Below are 19,644 nucleotides of genomic sequence, written 5' to 3'. Positions count from 1 at the left end.
TTGGGCCTATATTTATTGCAAGATAATAATTACTGAATAACTTCATTTAAAAGAAGTATGTACACTTCTCAGTTCACCATACTCCTCGCCACTCCCTATTGTCACCTAATACTCAGGCCAAGCATATAGTCACCATTTAGCATGGTGCTTCTGTCAATGTTTTACAGTCCCTGTTCTAAAACATGTCGGAAGCCACCTGCTGTGTGGAGAGCCTTCATAGCACCTTTCACAGTACCTGCTTCCCTTCTCATATAGAGTCTTTTTTAGAGTTCCTAATTAAATATTTTTGCAGATGAGTCTCTATAACTAGGAGAATCGACCCATTGTTGGATTGGCCCTGCCTAGTTTAGCTCCTCTGTAGGAAATGCACCCTTTTGCCTAAGCACAATTTTCCTCAGGCCCCACTTAGTTGGCCGTAAACTTGGACACTTCACAGTGTACTATGTCAGCAAGTAGTCCAGGAAGGAACTAATTGGAATCAAGTGTGCAACCTGCCAACTGCTCCACAGTTAAGTTTTTGTTCTCCAGAAATGGAAGGAGGTTGTAATTAGCTCCTCATATTGTCATTTCAGAAGCAGTTGTATTATTCCTGCTGTGTTGTTTCCCACTGTTTGTAATAAAACTGGGTGGGGTAGCAGGAAAGGAAGGTAGTTTTAGGCTTCACGTTTACCATTTGGAAATTAGATGCTTAAAAACAGACACATTTAAACAACATCAAACAGTGGTTTCATTTCTTTCCTTTTTCATTGTTTTATTTTTTAATATATTTTTAGTGATTTCAGAGAGGAAGGGAGAGGGAGAGAGAGATAGAAACATCAATGATGAGAGAGAATCATTGATCAGGTGCCTCCTGCACGCCCCCTACAGGGGACTGAGCACACAACACAGGTATGTGCCCTTGACCCAAATCAAACCCGGGACCTTTCAGTTCACAGGCCAACGCTCTATCCACTGAGCCAAACCAGCTTTGTTTTTCAAAGCTCCCACGCCAGGCCCTTAGACACCTCTCTGGATGGATTGATTAATTCTCTGTTCCATCTTTTTTTTCATTTAAAGATATTTCTATCTGGAGGAGGGATTTTCATATACTGTTGGTGGGAATGTAAAATGACAAAATAATTTTGGAAAACAGTTTTGACAATTTATTAAAAACTTAAACACATACCTCCCATATGGCTTGGTCATTCTAGTCCTAGGTATTCACCCAGGAGAAAAGAAATTCTATATCGAGACATATATGTGCATGCAAATGTTGAAAACAGCTCTATTTTAATAGCAAAAACTGTAAACAACTCAAATGTTTATTAGCAGGTACATGGATATACAAATTGTGGTTTATAATATACATTATATTATCTATATATAAAAAAGGCTAATATGCAAAGTGGCCCCTTGGGAGTTCGACCCGGAGGCCAGGAGTTTGATCACTCGCTATGACGTGTGCTGACCACCAGGGGGCAGTGCGGAACAAAGGAAGGCCCCGGCTGGCAGCCGGAAGGCCCCGGTGGGCCCTGATTGCCAGCCAGGCCTAGGGACCCTACCCATGCACAAATTTCATGCACTGGGCCTCTAGTGTCCATATAATAAACAATAGTCACCAATAAATAGGGCTAGACTATGCATAAATATCAAAATAATTACGAATAAGTCTTAAGATAATTATGCCAAGTAAAAAGAAGTTAGACAAAAAAAAATAGTTCCTGTATGAGCTCATTTACATAAAATTCTAGAAAACGCAGACAAATCTACAATAGAGATATGATCAGTGGTTGCTTGGGAGTGGTGGTGGGGAGGAGCAGGAGGGAGAGCTTACAAAGGGCACCTGGAAACTTTTGAGGTAATGGGTGTCGTCACTACTTTGACTGTGGAATTGTCCCATGATTGTGTACATATGTCAAAATTTTTCAAGTTCTATACCTTACATGCAAGTTATTATGTCAGTGACACCTCACCAAAGCTGTTATAAATAAATAAATAGCTATAGAATTTTAAGAGTTCTAGAACAATTTAGTCACTGTGTTATATTTTAGATGTCACATTAAGCATCGAATGGGAGAGCAAATGCAAAATGACTCACAAGATGACATATGACTAACAACAATTTCGCAGTGAAGTCTTGGGAGACCAGCACAAATGGAGAATATAGAAGTGTCTCATTTTCAGATACAGTGAATGAAAGTCAGTCTTTGTTAAGGTCATTTCAAATTTATGTGTTCCACATTTCACAGAAAGAAAATATACAAAAGGCCAGAATGGAATAAGTTTATCAAACTATTCACTGACCTTAATTTTTTTTAATTGAGCTAAGATTCACATACCATAAAATTCACCCCTGTAAAAAGTACAATTCAATGGTTTTTAATATATTCACAAAGGTGTACCAGCATAACTACTAATTCCAGAATATTTCCATCACCCCAAAAAAGAAACCCAAAGTAGTCACTACCTGTTCCCCCCTTCCTCCAGCGTTGGTAATACCAATCTATTTTATGTCTCTATGGATTTGCTAATCTGGATTTTTTATAAGTGAAATAATACAATATATGGCCTTTTGTGTCTGGCTTCTTTCATTTAGCATAATGTTTTCAAGATTCGTCCATGTCTTAACATGTCTTGAAACTTCATGGGTGAATAATATTCCCTTGTAAGAATAGCGTCGTCAGTCAGTTGATGAATATTTGGATTGTTTCCATTTTGGGCTATTATGAATAATGTGAACATGTACAAGTTTTTATGTAGACATACATTTCAGTTCTCTTGGATATAGATACCTAGGGGTGGAATTTCTGGGTCATGAGGTAACTCTATGTTTAATTTTTTGAGGAGCTACCAAACTATTTTACAAAGCACATACACCATGGAATGTATGAAGTTTCTAATTTCTTCACCAACACTTGTTGTTGTCCATCTCTTTTATTATAGCCATTCTAGCGAGTATGGAGTGATATTTCCTTGTGGTTTTGATTTGCATTTCCCTAACAACTAACAATGTCTTCATTCATTGGTCTTATAAATCCTCAGAAAATAAACAGGATTAGACCTGGCTGGTACCTGAATAAAGGACCACCTTGTCTTTCCTCTTTATTCCCTTTCTAAACCAAGATGTCATTTATTATTCATTCAATAAGTTTATACTGAGACTGACTCAGCCCTGAGTTAGATGCTGTCAAAACTTCTGAAGAAATAGAAATGATGGCCTCTACCATCACGAAACTTAATTATAATTAAGAATGACAAAAATCATAATGAACATATGTCTTAAAGATACCTTAAAAATCTGTATCTTAAAAGATTAGATCAAAGATCATTTCAAGTAGAAATTCCTTCCTAAAGCCCTACAACCCCTAGGCACTTCTTAAGAGCTGTAACCCAAGGTGCACATTGCCTGAAAACACTTAGCTGTACATGTTTTGAAGAGCAGGTTCAGGGCTTGGTGGACAAATGGAGTTAAATCGCTATGCCCTGGTTCTCACTTGCTGGTGCATTCATTTGACAGGGTTTTGTTACATAACTTGTGTGTGAAGAGCTGACATTCTAGTCGGGCTGCTGAGTCAGATGTTTGGGCTCTCTGGAAACCACATGTGCGCACTGACACAGAAGCTGCACCGGCACGGTGGGAGCTCGCCTCTCTCCTTCTGTGTTTCCCGTAGCGTCACTTCCTCCATCTCCTCAGGCCCAGGGGGATAAATTGTTGGGTTTCCACCATGGCCACGTCATGGATTGCCGTTGTCTTTCTTCCTAAACACCATGAGGTCGGGCCAAGCATACGTGTGGGCAGCCTCTTTTACAGAGGACTCGGCGGCGGAGCTGGTAATGCTAGAACATGTTATGTTGTCAGAGAGGAGACCTTGGCATGCAGCCTGCGTTGCCAGGGTCTCCTTTCTCTCCTGATCTTGGAGGAAACGAGAGAAGTGGGCACAGAAATGAGGCAGAAAACCTGTTGAATCAACAAAAGCGTTCAATGGCAGATTTCTGGAAGGCTAGCATTCAAACTAAAACCAGAAATAGGTTTCTATAGGTTTAATTTGAGTAACTAAAATACAAAAAAGTTCTTCCACAATGTTGTTGAACCAACAGCATCATAAGTCATATGCTAGGCAGACATCTAAAGAAAACTGTTAAATCCATCCTTCTAAACTTAGCAAGTGTGTATATACACTAACATGCATGTATCAATACTTCATATTCATAGGACTTAGGGTCCTGGCAAGCCATGTGCCCATGACCTTAATTAATATACTTTCAAACTAAGGCAGTGAACACTTGGATACAAGTCCCAGTTTTGCTGCTTACTAATTACATGACCTTGGGCAAGTCATTTAAAATGTCAGAATATCAAGTTCCTTATTGTCATGGTTCATTATACTTGTAAAAGGCATTCTGTTCTGATTTGTGCTCTTTGTGGCACACGCAGTGCCTCTGGGTTCTTTTACTTCAGTTTTGGTTTCTTGCTTCCCATCCAGGCCAGCTCCACTTTTCTGCAAATGGCAAGCCTGCCTAAAATAAGCTTTTAAAAAATCACAACGTCAATCTCTAGCTTAGTCATATGTCACAAGACAATGAGGATGCAGTGGTAAAGAGCATAGTGGCGGAGTTCTGAGGACATGGCGTTGGATTCCGGTCCTGATTGTGACAACTACTAGCTGTGTGACCTTGGATGGGTGACTTAACCTCATCAACCTCAGTTTTCTCACTTGTACCTCCCTGGGCTATGGGGAGGTTTAAATGACATCAGACACATACAATGCTGAGCACGGGGCCTGGCACATACTGAGGGAGCAATTACATCCGTTATTATTCCCTTGGCAAACATCACCTCTAAATTAGTTTCCTAGGAATTAAAGTGACATACACTCATAACATTTATTAAAGTTTGGAACAGTCCCACATGCTAGTCTTCTAATTCCATTCTTCCTCCAACAAAAATCACTACTTGGATAGCAATTTACAGTTTAAGATCCACTTTCGCAAATATTGCATTTTTTTCCTATGACTTTTAGTTGAGTTCTTTTTTAATATGCCATGCAGCATTATCCCAAGCCCCAATTTTTTACACACAGTAGGATGACAAAAATAAAGTGGAGCATTGACTATTAGCTACCATCAAACTTAAGCAACTATTCCTAAACATTTAACTAATTTGCAAGAGCTGTTTCCTCCCTCCATCACCCACAGCAAGACTATTGTAAAAGGATCATTATTTTTACTTCATAAGGATTTTTTACCATGAATTGATTCAACACGGATTATTCGCATGTGAAGTTAATATTCAGGGCCAGAGACCTGTGACATGTATTCTCTATTCTATTCAGAGAGAAGTGAGTACTAATTACAGTAAGGGGCCAGTGTCAATTCAAACAGGTAATGTTTGACAACTGGTCACCGATAAGCAAGTCTTTGATGTTTTGCTAACTATAATTACCACGACACACCACAAGGCATCAGTACTGTATGCCCAGCAGAGGCAGGAGGGCCAAAGCAGTATCAAATAATTCTCCACCAAAAGGAATGTATTTCTAGTTGTGGAAGAAAAGGCAAAAGAACAACACCAGATAGCATATAATCACATGCTACATTGTTCAGGACAGACTGAGCATGCCAATGCCACACGTCAGTGGTTTTCAAAAAATGTTCGGCACCTTGAGCTCTAAAGAAATCCTTTCAGGGGCATCCAGTGTGTGAAAGAGACATGAGAATAAGAGTTGATGAAATGGAGAGCCCATTCTTCCCCTGTGGCCCTCAGCTGCTGAGATCACAGTTTTCAAAGTTGCAGAGACTTGAGGGATGGGGAAGATTTGAATGACAGAGACGGGAAGAGGGCATTGCAGGTAGAAGGAACAACACGAGTGAAGGCAAGAAGGGGAGAATTCAAAGTAAGAAGTCTTCCTTGTGGACACCTTGTAAGTGATAAAAGGCACCTACAAGGTCACTTTTGGTTTCCACCTTGAACCAATTTTCAAATATTTGAAGCCTGGTGAAATCGTTAACAAACACCCTAAATCAGAGAAGATGGGAAGCCCAAGGTTAATGGCCTGCAGTCAAATAACGTGTCTTGTCGTTACTCTTGATTTCAGAATCATTTCAAGTAGTCGTGAGAGGAAATGGCTTTCGACACGCTCGCAACGTGGACCGGGTCCTCTGCAGCTTCAAGATCAACGAGTCGGTCACGCTCAGTAAGTCCTTGGGAGTTGGTGGGTTTCTTCAGCCTCTCGGGGAAGGGAATGCCAGCCCCCCCTTCCAGCAAGGCCTCACTCGGGAAACCGTGCAGAGAAGGGTCTTCCCTGCAGGAAGCGCATGGCAAGCCCCTACCACACCCTGGTTCTCATCAGGAGAGGCGCATCCACCCAAGCACTGAGTTACCCCTTCCCGGTTGTCCGTGGCAGCGCTAATTGGTGAGGGGACATGAAGCTTGACATTCCTTAACCAAGTATTAGGGCCTTTCAAGCATAAGAGTGAAAAACAGAGAGTCTAAACCTATTAATTCAGAATGAACCAAAAGCCAAACTGTAAGGCTTGCATGTGTAGATGCTGGAATGGTTTTTCGGTCTGGATGATTCTTGCTTGGAGTTGCCAAGAAACTCATCATGGGGCACATCTGACATGAAATACAGGAATATGAAAGCAAAACTAAGTGCGTTGCATGCGAAAAAATGAATTTTCCTAACATTGGCACTCGCACAAGACATTGGTAGCAGGCAAGTTCTTCATTTAAAGACTGGCTGTGGGAGGACAGATGTCCAGGAAGCCTGGTTATTATTTGCACCTGGCATCCATCCCACAGTTAATTATTGATTCAGCATCTGCAGGGATGAACAGTAAAAATAGGTTGCATTTTCCACAGTGCCATGTCCTTTTAAATGTTTCCTATCTTTTCGCCACAACAGCCCTGGGAGGTAGAAAGAGAGTGGGGATGCCAGGGAGACATCCACACTATTCTGTCCTCCTGTTCGCCTTATTGAGTAGGTACTGGCCTGTTTTTAAAAAGGAAGAATTGAAAGGTATGCCTTGTTTTTTCTCCTTACCATCTTAAAACCCGCTTGAATATTTAAACAGAGATATGCAATGGCTTCCTTACAAACATCTGGAATTCCTGGCCTTGGAACAATTCCAAACATTTGAAACATCCAGTGAGTTTTCTTAAGGCTTGGAAATACACTCACATCTCCAAAAAATATTTGCTATTCGACAACATTTTGAAATATCCCTGAGTAGTCACAGTGTGAAAGTTGGATGTGCGCCCCCTACAGAGTTCTTCCTTTTTTCTCCCTTTCCATGGTGATGTCGCTCAAGTCTGCCTTCCCTCTCTCCTTAACCAAAATCTCAAACCCAAGACATCAACACTTTCCAGACTTCCCAGATGCGCGAGAGCCTTTGGACCAACCCTCTCTAAAGATGACTGGAAATGGGGATAGTGTTGCCTTTGCTTGAAAGGTGACACAGGGGTGCTGCATTAGGATAACACGAAATGCAAATTCACTGTAGATTTGCAGAGTGACGTTTTGAAAGCCTGTTTTCCAGTTTCTCCATGGAATTTTATTTCTTGGGAAATCAGCTTATCCTTTTTCTCCCTCTTCCTTTCCTAACACCTGCACAGCCCTCCACCTCATTCATATAAAAAATAAAATAAAATAAAGGCTGTTGGATAGGGATTTGGCTTAAACCACAAAGCTAACCGTGCTTCCAGCACAGTGCTGAAAGTTTGGAGAAGAGGAAGGCAGTGACTCAATTACATTATATGCTGCAAGCAACACTCCTAAACTCAGACATATGGTTATTTAAAATAACTAAGGAGGAAGTATTGGAATTTGAAAAATACCTGTCCTTTATTTATTAATTGGCCCATTCCTTAATAATGTGAACAAGAAACTATGAAGGACAGAAAAAGTAAATAAGTTTTTAAATGCAGCATATTCAATTTACATTTTTCTATCAACCTTACAAATGTAAGTCTGTTGAGTTGTCACTAAAATAAATTTATGTTCCTTTACTTTACTTTTCCCATTCTCCTTTTCTACCTCTATATCCCAAGTTTTAAAGTTTTATCTATTTTCATTTTTATAGTATATATTTCCTCTTTCTAGATTTTCTCCTAAATGCTGCATTGTTTTATAATAATAATATGCTATTAATCAGAAAAAGACTAATTAAATGATGAAGGTAAGGCTTCTGTGGCTCTCAAGCCTGTTCAAACATGATACAGGCCTCAGAGTCGTCAACAAATAATACAGTAGCAGATTATATGAAGCAAAACTGTTAAACATAAAAGAACAAGTTGAAAAATAATATTTATAGTGGGAGATATTAGTGTGACTTTCTGAGTATTTAAATGGGTAATAAAAAATGAAAGATACATATACCTTTTTAAAAAGCTATGAACATCCTTAAACATTTATTATACTAAGACACAAATAAGATGCCAACATATTAATGCCAAAAATGTTAAATATATTCTTAGATGATAAATGAAAACAAAATAAAAACCATAGGATAATACCTACTTCTCCCCACTTTCCTTGCCTTTTCATAAAAATAAAATCAATGAATCATCCACTTAGAAATCTAAAACAATTTCTGGACTTGTGGTTGATATAATAGGTCCAGAAATTCTGGATAAAATATGGTTTTAAAAATGGTAACATGTGGCCTTGTTCAAAGGAATGAAGAGGAAACCCCCATATACAGGAAACAAAAATGGAATGCAAAATCTAAGCAGAAAGCTAAGCTGTGTGGGCTCCAGGCTTGGGGGTCTGCAGGTCATTCTCCCGATACTGATCCAAACACAGAACCCCAGCCTATGCCTGGCAGTGGGCAAGAGCAGGGCCCCCTACAGAAATTAGGCTCCAAAGAGCTGCACCACACATTAAATGGGGGCTGGAAAAGCTGCTCGGTGACTCAAGGCAAGAAAATAAAGGTAAGATATTATACCACCCAAAATTTGTCCATGACTATCCTGATCCCTGTGGCCCCCATGGCAGAGGCGATGAACATTCAACCCAACCTACAGTATTCCTGCAGTCAACAACCTCCTCTGAAGATGGGCTCACAGTACTGAGTGGCAAACAATATGAAGATGGATGGAAGAAACAGGAGAGCAAGCAAGGAAAGAGAACCAGAGGACAATTTGAAGGAGAACGGATAATAAACACATTTAAAGTGTATAAAGAGATCAAATGTACCGAAGGGGAAGAATGTTCAACAAAGGCAGATTTGCAGAAGAACATAGTGTAAATTATAGAACTGGGAAAGTTTAATCACTGGAATAAAACTTCAGGGATGAATTAAGCAGAGTGATTAGACACAGATGAAGATGAAATGCATGAACTGAAAGAGAGATATGAGGAAATCCTACCCCACCCCCACCCCCAACCAAAGCACCAGACCCAGATTTTTTTCACCCAGACGTTAAGGGACAGATGGCCAGTATCGGATATGGGTCCAGGTATTTTAGCCATAAGCATCTTTGTCATAAATATCTTTTTTTAAATTTCTTTATTGATTACAGTGTTACATAAGTGTCCTTATTCCCCCATTACCCCCCCACCCCTCCCCTCATGCCCTCACCCCCCTGTTGTCTGTGTCCATTGACTGTCATAAATGTCTTGACCAGAAGCATTTTCACTGCAAACATCTTTGCTGCACAACTAATTGGCAGTAAGGCAATTTTGCTGTAAAAGATAAAAGAGCTGGCTGATAGTTTGATGTGCATCTGGCAGACTTAACGTGTGTAAGCTACTTGTCACTTAGTTTCCTTTGTCCATTGGTGAAGTTCTTGCAGGTACTCCCACTGTTGTATTATGTCTAAATCTTAGCCCTCATAAAGGTCCATCCAGTGATGAGTAGACCTGGTCTTAAAATAATGAACAATAACAACTACTATGCAGCCAGATTGCATACTATTCTAGAAAATGATCACACATCAGTTTGTAAATACTTCAGGGAGCACAGTCATCCCTCCCATCCATCAAAATCAAAAGTTTGCCAAGCTACGGCAGATATAAAAGAGGCAGCTACTAATTCACAGTCTTCAAGGTGTTAAAATCAACTATTTCGTTGGAAACTCATACCTTTCTTAATGAAATAAGAAATTGCAGCAAAAAAAGAAAAATGCTATACCAAACAAGAAGACAAAACAACAAACAAAAGATGTATAACACTGTGAACAAAAGACTTCAAAGACAATGTATTTTTATTTTTCACAGTAAAGTCTTTTTTATCTTGTTATTTTTTTATTATGTCTTTTTTTTATTTTCCTTTTTAATTTTTCATTATTTTATCTTTTCTGGTGAAATTGCCATAGGTCAATTAATGTTTGCAACAAAGATGTCTCCAGCAAACATGCTTATGGCAAAAATACCAGACACGAGTATAAACACTGGAACCAAACCAACTAGGAAAAGAATCCTAGCTCTGTCTTAAAGCTGTGTGACCATGGTATGTAATTGAACATCCTCATGCCTTAATTTCTCTAACAATATGGAAATAATAGCAACGCTATCGTGTATTGTTAAGAGGTTTAATGTGGGAAGTGGGGCACAGAACAGGACCTGATACACAGCAAACTGTCTGTCAGTGTTGGCTACTGGTATTAATTTATTATTATCATTATCACTATTATTAAATGGAGCAGCAGCTATTATAAAAACATCAGTTGTCTTCAAATTAATATTTACTCTTAATGCAATCCAATGGGATTGTATTGAAAGTCAACAAAATAATTTTAAAGTTTATATGTAAGAATAAACAAATAAGAATAGCCAAGAAAAATATGGAAACTTGCCCTAGCCAATTTTAAGATGTATATACAAAAGCCCTGGCCAATTTTAAGATGTATACAAAGTAACTGAAACAATGCATGGCTGGTGCCACAAAAGGCAAACTAAGCATTGGAACAGGAAAAGCAAAGTCCATAAACAGAGCCAAACACTTATGTTAGTTTAGCGTAAAATAAAGCAAACTTTCTAATCAGGGAGTGTGTGTGGGGGGCGGCGGGGGGGCGGGGGGGGGGGCGTGCGGGGAGCAGTGCATTATTCAAACAATGATGTTGAGACAACTGGCTAAGCACTTGGAAAAACAATTAAGTTCATTTTTATCTCACACCTTAAATCTAAACAAATTCCAGATGAAAAAGTAAAATGTGAAGATTAAACTATAAAAAATCTAGAAGGAAACAAAAATATTTACATAGTTTACCAGTGGAGAAAGACTTTTTCAGCATAACACTGAAGGGAGATACCATAAAGGAAAAATTTGAAAGTTTGAGTACATATTTTTTAAATATTTCTGGTTACCTTCCCTGCAAAATCTAAAGGGAAACAGAATACTGGCCAAATATTTATAAGACATGTAGCAAATGAAGAGCTAATAACCTCCATACATAGACAGCTCTTAAAAATCAGAAGAAAAAAACGTGACCATGTGAATGGGTAAAAGATATGAAAAGGGAATTTACAAGAAAAATAATGGTCAGTAAGCATATAAAAATGCTACCATAACCAAGGAAAGGCAAATTGAAATAATCTATCAAACTAACAAAGATTAACAAAAATACAGTGCCCAGTATAGGCAAAGATTTAGGGGAAACAAGTATTTTTATTCATCATTAGTGAGAAACCATTAAATCTTTTGAAAGTCAATTCTTTTTTTATATATATTTTATTGGTTTTTTACAGAGAGGAAGGGAGAGGGATAGAGAGTTAGAAACATCGATCAGCTGCCTCCTGCATACCTCCTACTAGGGATGTGCCTGCAACCAAGGTACATGCCCTTGACTGGAATCGAACCTGGGACCTTTCAGTCTGCAGGCCAACGCTCTATCCACTGAGCCAAACCAGTTAGGGCAAAGTCAATTCTTAAAATGAATCAACTGCTTTTATACATTTTTTTTTTTACCCAGAATTTCAACTTCGTCAAAAGGAAATGATTGGGAATGTTTACAAAGACTTGGCTATAAAATGTTCATCATAATACTGCTTATGATAACAAAAGGAGAGGAGAGTGAAAGAAAGGAAGGTAGGAGGGGAGGAGGGAGAGAGGGAGGGGGAGAGAGAGAGAACCAAAACACTAAAAGAGTAACAAAAAATGTTTAATAGATAATTTGTCATAAAATTATACTTTATTCCTAAACAGTTAAATAGTATTGTATGAAAGAATTACTGATGTGGGAAGATGTTAATGATGTAGCTTCATGTGTTAATAAGTTACAAAGGGTATTTGGAGCTATTTGTTTCATACACAGACATTTGTATGCAGACTGAAAGACACACATGGAAATCTTTTTTTTTTTTAATAAATCTTTATTCAGATTATTACAATTGTTTCTCCTTTTTCCCCCCATAGCTCCCCTCCACCCGGTTCCCACCCCACCTTCTGCCCTTACCTCCCCCCCCCCCACTGTCCTCATCCATAGGTGTATGATTTTTGTCCAGTCTCTTCCTGAACCCCCCATACCCCTTTCCCCCTGAGAATTATCAGTCCACTCCCTTTCTATGCCCCTGATTCTATTATATTCACCAGATTATTCTGTTCCTCAGGTTTTTAATTCACTTGATTTTTAGGTTCACTTGTTGATAGATATGTATTTGTTGTTCATAATTTTTATCTTTACTTTTTTCTTCTTCCTCTTCTTTCAGAATACCTTTCAGCATTTCATATAATACTGGTTTGGTGGTGATGAACTCCTTTAGCTTTTTCTTATCTGTGAAGCTCTTTGTCTGCCCTTCAATTCTGAATGATAGCTTTGCTGGGTAGAGTAATCTTGGTTGTAGGTTCTTGCTATTCATCACATTGAAAATTTCTTGCCACTCCCGTCTGGCCTGCATAGTTTCTGTTGAGAAATCATCTGATAGTCGTATGGGTGCTCCCTTGTAGGTAATTAACTGTTTTTCTCTTGCTGCTTTTAATATTCTCTCTTTGTCTTTTGCTCTTGGCATTTTAATTATGATGTGTCTTGGTGTGGTCTTCTTTGGATTCCTTTTGTTTGGGGTTCTGTGCGCTTCCTGGACTTGTAAATCTATTTCTTTCACCAGGTGGGGGAAGTTTTCAGTCATTATTTCTTCAAATAGGTTTTCAGTATCTTGTTCTCTCTCTTCTTCTGGCACCCCCATAATTCTGATGTTGGTACTCTTGAAGTTGTCCCAGAGTCTTCTTACACTATCTTCAACTTTTTGGATTTTTTTTTTGCTTTTTGCTTTTTCGGTTGAGTGTTTTTTGCTTCTTTGTATTTCAATTCTTTGACTTGATTCTTGCGTTCCTCTAGTCTGTTTTTGGGTCTCTGTATAATATTTTTTATTTCAGTCAGTGTATGTTTAATTTCTAGTTGGTCCTTTTTCATATCTTCGAGGGTCTCGTTATATTTATCGGCCTTTTCTAGGATATTCTTGAAAAGCCTTATAACCGTGGTTTTGAATTCTATATCCAGTCGTTTGTTTTCCTCCATTTCTTTCGTTTGTGATCTGTTTCTTTGACGCCGCATTTTCACTGCTTCCCTGAGTTGGTAGGGTAAATTTGTGTGCTAGGTTTCCTATGGCCCAGTGGGTCAGCCTCCCCAGTTAACCTGAGGTGGACACTCTTGGTGCACCCCTTTGTGGACTGTGTGTACAGCCTTGTTGTAATGAAGTCTTGATTGTTGTTGGTATCACTGGGAGGAATTGACCTCCAGGCCAGTTGGCTGTAAGGATCAGCTGTGTCTATGCTGGGAGAAGTTCCGTGCTGGAGACAGCCTTATAGGATTAGACTTGCCACATTGCAATAGCCTCTGTGCTCAGCTTGGATGGGGTGGAGTCTCAGGGCGGAGCAGACAGTCTTGGCTTCCCGTCAGCCTTGCCCTTGCGCGCACTCGTAGACCTCTGCCTTTTCCAGCTCCCAAGTCTCCACCCAAGAGTCCAGACTCCCCCCACAAGAGCGTGGGTCCCCAGGGGCTCGCCTGGAACGGGGGTTCAGTACAGTCAGAACTGGGGCTCAGTGCAGTCAGGAGCTTCTGACTCCCTTCCACTAGGGAAAGCCTGTGGCAACCACCTCAGCTTTTGTGCGCACTGGAACGTGTGCTCCTTCAGACCTCTGCCTTCCCCGGCTCCCAAGTTTCCGCCCGAGAGTCTAGACTCCCCCCTTAAGAGCGTGGGTCCCCAGGGGCTCGCCCGGAACTGGGGTTCAGTGCAGTCAGAACTGAGGTTCAGTGCGGTCGGGGGCTTCCTTCCCCCTTCCACCAGAGAAAGTCAGTCAGGCTCTCAGCCGCCCTTCCTCTCTGCGCGCACAAAGACCCTTTGCCGTACCTCCAATTCTCTGTGAGCTTTTCTCTTTCCTTCTAGTTGTAGAATTTTCAGTCAACCAGCTTTCCTGTGGTTCTGGATGGTGTCCGTTCTGTCTTTTAGCTGTAGTTTTGAAATTGTTGTGCAAGGCAGCAGTTTAGGTGCTTACCTATGCCGCCATCTTGGTTTCTCCCACACATGGAAATCTTAACACAAGTAACCTCTGACTGAGACCACTCTTCATTTTTGCTTTCTTCTTTCTATCTGTATTTTCTAAGCTTTCTACAATCGCATGCCCTTGTGTAATAAGAAAAAGCCCCACAACAGTTATTTAAAATTTAATTTTAAATTTTTGTTAATGATTTAGAAGGCCTAGTACACATCTTAAGTTGGCATTTGGTTGGTTCTCCAATGACCAGGCTGCTCTCCCTCCTGGCCAAGAAAATATCTTGGAAATCTTCACACAAACTTTATTTATTCTGGCTGCACTTTTCCTACTCCAGTATTCAGCGTATTGTGCCAAGAAAAGATCCACTTTCAATTGGAAATCCATTTGCGAAGAGATTAGAATACTAAAAAGGAGACACGGGTATGAGCTGAGAAATGATCCGTTTTAATGAACAGTAAATTTTCAAAAATTGACTTTTTTACTAACACAATAATGAAAAACATGCTAAATTATCCCCAGCCCTGGTGTTGTGTGGAGACATCTGAGATATGGCCATAAACCAAAGAAACTGGTTTTTAACAAACTCACTAATATTCAATTCATAAGCCATGTGAGAAATCAGATTCCTGGATTTATAGGCACACTTCTTTTTTTGATGCAAAATTTTATTTCCCAGCTTGATCTTCAACAGTATTCACTAGGCATGGCACTGGTTTACTTTTTGTTCACTCTCAAAGGATGAAACTTGGCCCCCTTTGAAGATCATTTTTCAAACTGAACATTAATCATGAAGGCAATTCTAGGCGTTCCAAAGAGCAGCTCAGCTCCCAGGAGGATAAGAGACATTGCTCACTCACATGCAGAATTCCCAGTGTGTTTGTTTTTAAAAATCTATACTTTATTATCCAGAAACTATACTTTATCTTAGAAAACATCTGGGCCTGGGCTGCTGTGGGCACCTTAAGGAGATCACTGAAGTGCACTAATGGTGGCACATTGCCAGAGAGAAGGAGAACACAAAACTTACCACACAAAAGCCTGTGTTTCCTTGCTCGCTGGTTAGAGTGTTGCATCTGTTGGGCAAAGGTACGCAGTGCAATTTGGATGCATACCTGGGAGTCTAAAGTCAAATGAAGATGGTGGAATGTCACTTTGTGCAACTTAGAATGAAGAGACACAGGGGACCACCTCATCTTGTGGTTCCTAATCGGGCTGCACATCAGAATCACCAGGGAGCTTTGTCCCAGTGAGAGCAGCCCCTGATTGAGGAGCACCTACCATGTGCCCTCCCCAACCTATCTATTCCATCCTTGCAGCAGCCCAGTGAAGGAGGAGTTAATTGTAGCCCCATTTTACTGACATGGGAACTGAAACTCAGAGAGATGAAGTGCCCAAGGTCACCCAGATGGCCGGAGGTGGAAGTCATTTGGGTCCCAAATGGTCTCCTTACCCAAGCTTTTGACCTCTTCTCTACATTGCTTCCAAAACACAACTCCCTGTGGAGCCTTTGGTCCCCTGACCCCCAAACACCCATGTCACTCTGAGCACTGGTCCCTCACCAGCCCCCCTTATTTTGCAGACAGGAACCTCAGCTCCCAAAAAGAGCTTCTTCCCGAGGGGAGGGGGGCAAGTTTGCACAGTCCCAAGTTAACTCAGCAGCAGACGGCCACCCTCTACGTTGCCCCTGCTCTATCAAGTATGCAGTTGCCTCCAAGTGGAAATTTTAAGCTGCGTGTGGACTCAGGCAAGCAATGGTTAGGGGGAAGATTTGCTTGTAAACTTCCTTAAAACTCATTTTCCCCAGGCCTGCTGTCCTGATAGGGAAAGCTGGACCCCTCTCCTTCTGCACCACCTGGCTGGACTTTCAGGGACTGTCCCTTCCTCAAGTAACACTGCTTCTCTATCACTTCGATAGGATGATGGAGGAGAAAGTGATTAACACAGAGATTGGCCAGACTTGTGGGAACCCCGGGCAAGAGAAGTTAATAATCGATGCCCCCTTATAACTGACATTCTTTAAATATTCGCTCAACATTCATTTAGAAGAAAAGTTGGTCACTGCTGAGGGAACGGAAGAAAAAGAGTGCTATCTATGGTTTTCCCCTCCATGCAATTCAGCTCTGGCCTCCAACGTGCATACCACAGCAGCTTAGTAACATCCACTGATACTCCAGTGTGTACATGGGATCTCCACCCCAGCTCTCCTCTTAGTTCTGTGTAGGTTTGTGCTCTTTTTTCTTTTCTTTTTTTGTTCCTTTTTTTTTTTTTTTTTTTTTCCTTTTACAAACCCTTGTGTTGAGGCCTGACTTTCAATAGATCGCAGCGAGGGAGCTGCTCTGCTCCGTACGAAACCCCGACCCAGAAGCAGGTCGTCTACGAATGGTTTAGCGCCAGGTTCCCCACGAACGGTTTGTGTTCTTTGAGAGCAGTCAGTGTTTGCTCACTTCATGGCCATGGTTGTGTGGAAGGCTTTAGCCATCTTTGCAGACTTGCTCCTCAATCCCAATTTCAAGGTAAAATCCTTCCAAACCTAATTGTGCACAGCTGCAAGCATTTGAGTGTCAGGAGACACATACCTTGTGCATGAATCCTGAATTCACTTTAACCAAGCAAAAACAAAGCTTTAAAAAGTATATTTACTCTTAGTCAATTGCAGCTGTCTTGAGTGCACCACTTATTCGGACTCAAGCTTACAACATTTTTAAAGGTTGATATTTTGCTTAGAAGATAATTCGTAAGTTTTAGAAATGTCAACAGTCAAGAATTTTTTAGTGTAGATTTATTGAGAGGATCAAGTATTTTGCAAGAGCCCTGAGCCCCATTATCTTCATTTAGTTTCCTTGCAATACTTAAAACTGTCCCGTTAATTTCAGACAGCGATGAATGCCATTCACCATGACATTTTGTATAATGTGATTCAAATTATGTAAAAAAAATAATATGCATGGAAAAATTCTGAATAGTGTACCCCAAAGCATTAACAATGTTTGTCACTAGAAGTTAGGATTGCCAAGGATTTTTGTTTCTTTTGGTATACTTCTCTGTATTTCTGATTTCTCACACTAAACATGTATCACTTTTATAATTAATAAAGCCTTAGCTGGTTTTTCTCAGTTGATAGTGTCGGCCTGTGGACTGAAGGGTCCTATGTTCAATTCTTGTCAAGGGCACAGGCCTGGGTTGTGGGTTCAATCCCCAGTAGGGGGTGTGCGGGAGGCAGCCAATCAATGTTCTCTCTCATCATTGATGTTTCTATCTCTCTCTCCCTCTCCCTTCCTCTCTGAAATAAAAAAATATTTTTAAAAAATCAATAAATAACACTAAGTAGGAGAAGCCAGGTTAGCTGTACTGAGGACAGTTCTAAACGCTGGTTTGCCCAGAACTGGGGGATCACAACCTTGTGTGGGACTAGGGAATGTGTAAACCAGAAAAAGACAATCCAAAGACCGGCAGGGCTGCTGGATCCCCTCCCTGAGCTCCTCTGGGAATGGACTTACGGTCCTAAACCTTTTACTTTCTCTCCTGGGGTCACCATGTAATCTTGACCCTCACAGACACAGTGACCAAGATAACCCACTTTGTTTTCTTCTAAGGCTGTGCTCAGCTTAGAAGAGTCCTATATTGCTATTTATAGATAAGGTATTCTGACTCGACAGCCTTCCCACCCACCGCAACTTAGAACTCAGCAGCAATCTACGCCCCCTACACTATTTCAGTTATAAAGCCCCGCCAAGCGGAGTGGCTCAGGTGCTATGCCACTAGGCAAACCAGGGCCCATCGAAACCCACATACAGGAATTTACCAACATCTCTTTCTTACTCCAACCAGGTGTCTTCCAGTGGCCAGAGCTGTTACACCCTGTCCCTCCTCGACCCACCATCCTATAATACCTCTGAACTTTCCTGAACATTCTACCAGTACCATGGGGGCTGTGGACCACCCCATAATATCTGTAAGACGCTCTATAAGGTGCAAAAGAAAGATATAAAGCCGTGGTAGACATTATACCAGGATTTCAAACCTTAACATTTTGGGCCAGATAATTTTTGGGGGGCAGAGAGGGATGCCCTGTGCATTCAAGGGTATTTAACACCATCCCTGGTCTCTACTTATTAAATGCCAATAACACTCCTCCCCCAGTTTGACAACCAAAACTGTCTCAGCCATTGTCAACTGTCCCGAGGAACAAAATCACCCCCGTTGGAGAACCACTGCACTATCTACATGTCCACCGATCCTTTCCGGATAGATGACTTTCTTCTTGTCACACCTATACCATGTAGCCCTGACACAACCCAGTTGATAAGTTGCAAGACCTACTCAGTTTGCACACACATTCACATCTTGTGTTTTATAGGTACCTCAGACAATGAGCCCAGCAGTGCCCTGGTTTAGTAATAACGGTGACCTGTGTCAAGTGCTTGTTAAGTGTTGAGCATTTAATCATTATCACCTCATTAAAATTTACAACCACCTATGAAATTAGTATTGTCCGCATCTTATAGGTGAGAGCTTTGGGTTATGGACAGGGTTACATAGCCTATGAGTGGCAGAGTTGTGATGGGACTCCAGAGTCCAGGCTCTTAATGTGCTCATTGTTTTTCATCTTTCTCCAGCCTGCCCCAAAGAACAGGAAGGGAAACCAAAAGCCATATCCCCAGTATCTGTAATAAGCAGGAACTGGTGGTATAGTTAGGTATAGGCCAGGGAACTTCCCTGGAACCCATTGGCCAAGCTCATCACCTAATCTCATAGTCACTAGCCAGTGACAACTTCCAGTGAAACCTGGCAACAACTTCAAGCCAGGAAAGGAGTGGGTAGGTGTGGATCGTATCTGTGGAAATGGATGGTGGCCAGCTTGGTTCTGCCATGTTATAGGCATCCCTCTGGCTTCAGCTGGGCACGAGAGGACACTACAATGGCTATGCTATGTTCTAAGGATTGTTTCCAACTTAGCTTCACCCACCTGCACTTCACTACCATCTCCTCCCATTCTGTTTTGACTCTTGTTTCTCATTGCTCCAAACTCAGAACCACTATTTAGCCTTTCCAAGTAGAAGTCACTCTCCCCACTTTCATAATCTCAGCTTTGTTCCTTGGTGTAGAGTTTAATGTCTTATAACAACAACAAACATCCATAGGCTTATTATCTCACCATCTATGAAAACTTTCCAGCCCAGGGCCTGACACGTAGTACATGCCCAATAAATGTTAATTTCTTTCTACTCTGAG

General features: G+C 40.8%; 1 protein-coding gene across 1 annotated transcript in view; it reads left to right on the top strand.

The window, feature by feature from the left end:
* The window catches only part of ANTXR1 (ANTXR cell adhesion molecule 1), a 234,069-nt gene that overhangs the window by 89,188 nt on the left and 125,237 nt on the right, over nucleotides 1-19,644 (top strand). Inside the window, exon 10 of the mRNA XM_080684563.1 lies at nucleotides 6,075-6,173. Within this exon, the coding sequence (XP_080540689.1) occupies nucleotides 6,075-6,173 (99 nt within the window). The remainder of the gene's footprint in view (nucleotides 1-6,074; nucleotides 6,174-19,644) is intronic.

Source organism: Plecotus auritus (genome assembly GCF_963455305.1).
Source record: "Plecotus auritus genome assembly, chromosome: 8".
Lineage (NCBI taxonomy): Eukaryota > Metazoa > Chordata > Mammalia > Chiroptera > Vespertilionidae > Plecotus > Plecotus auritus.
This window is presented reverse-complemented; position numbering and strand designations above follow the sequence as displayed.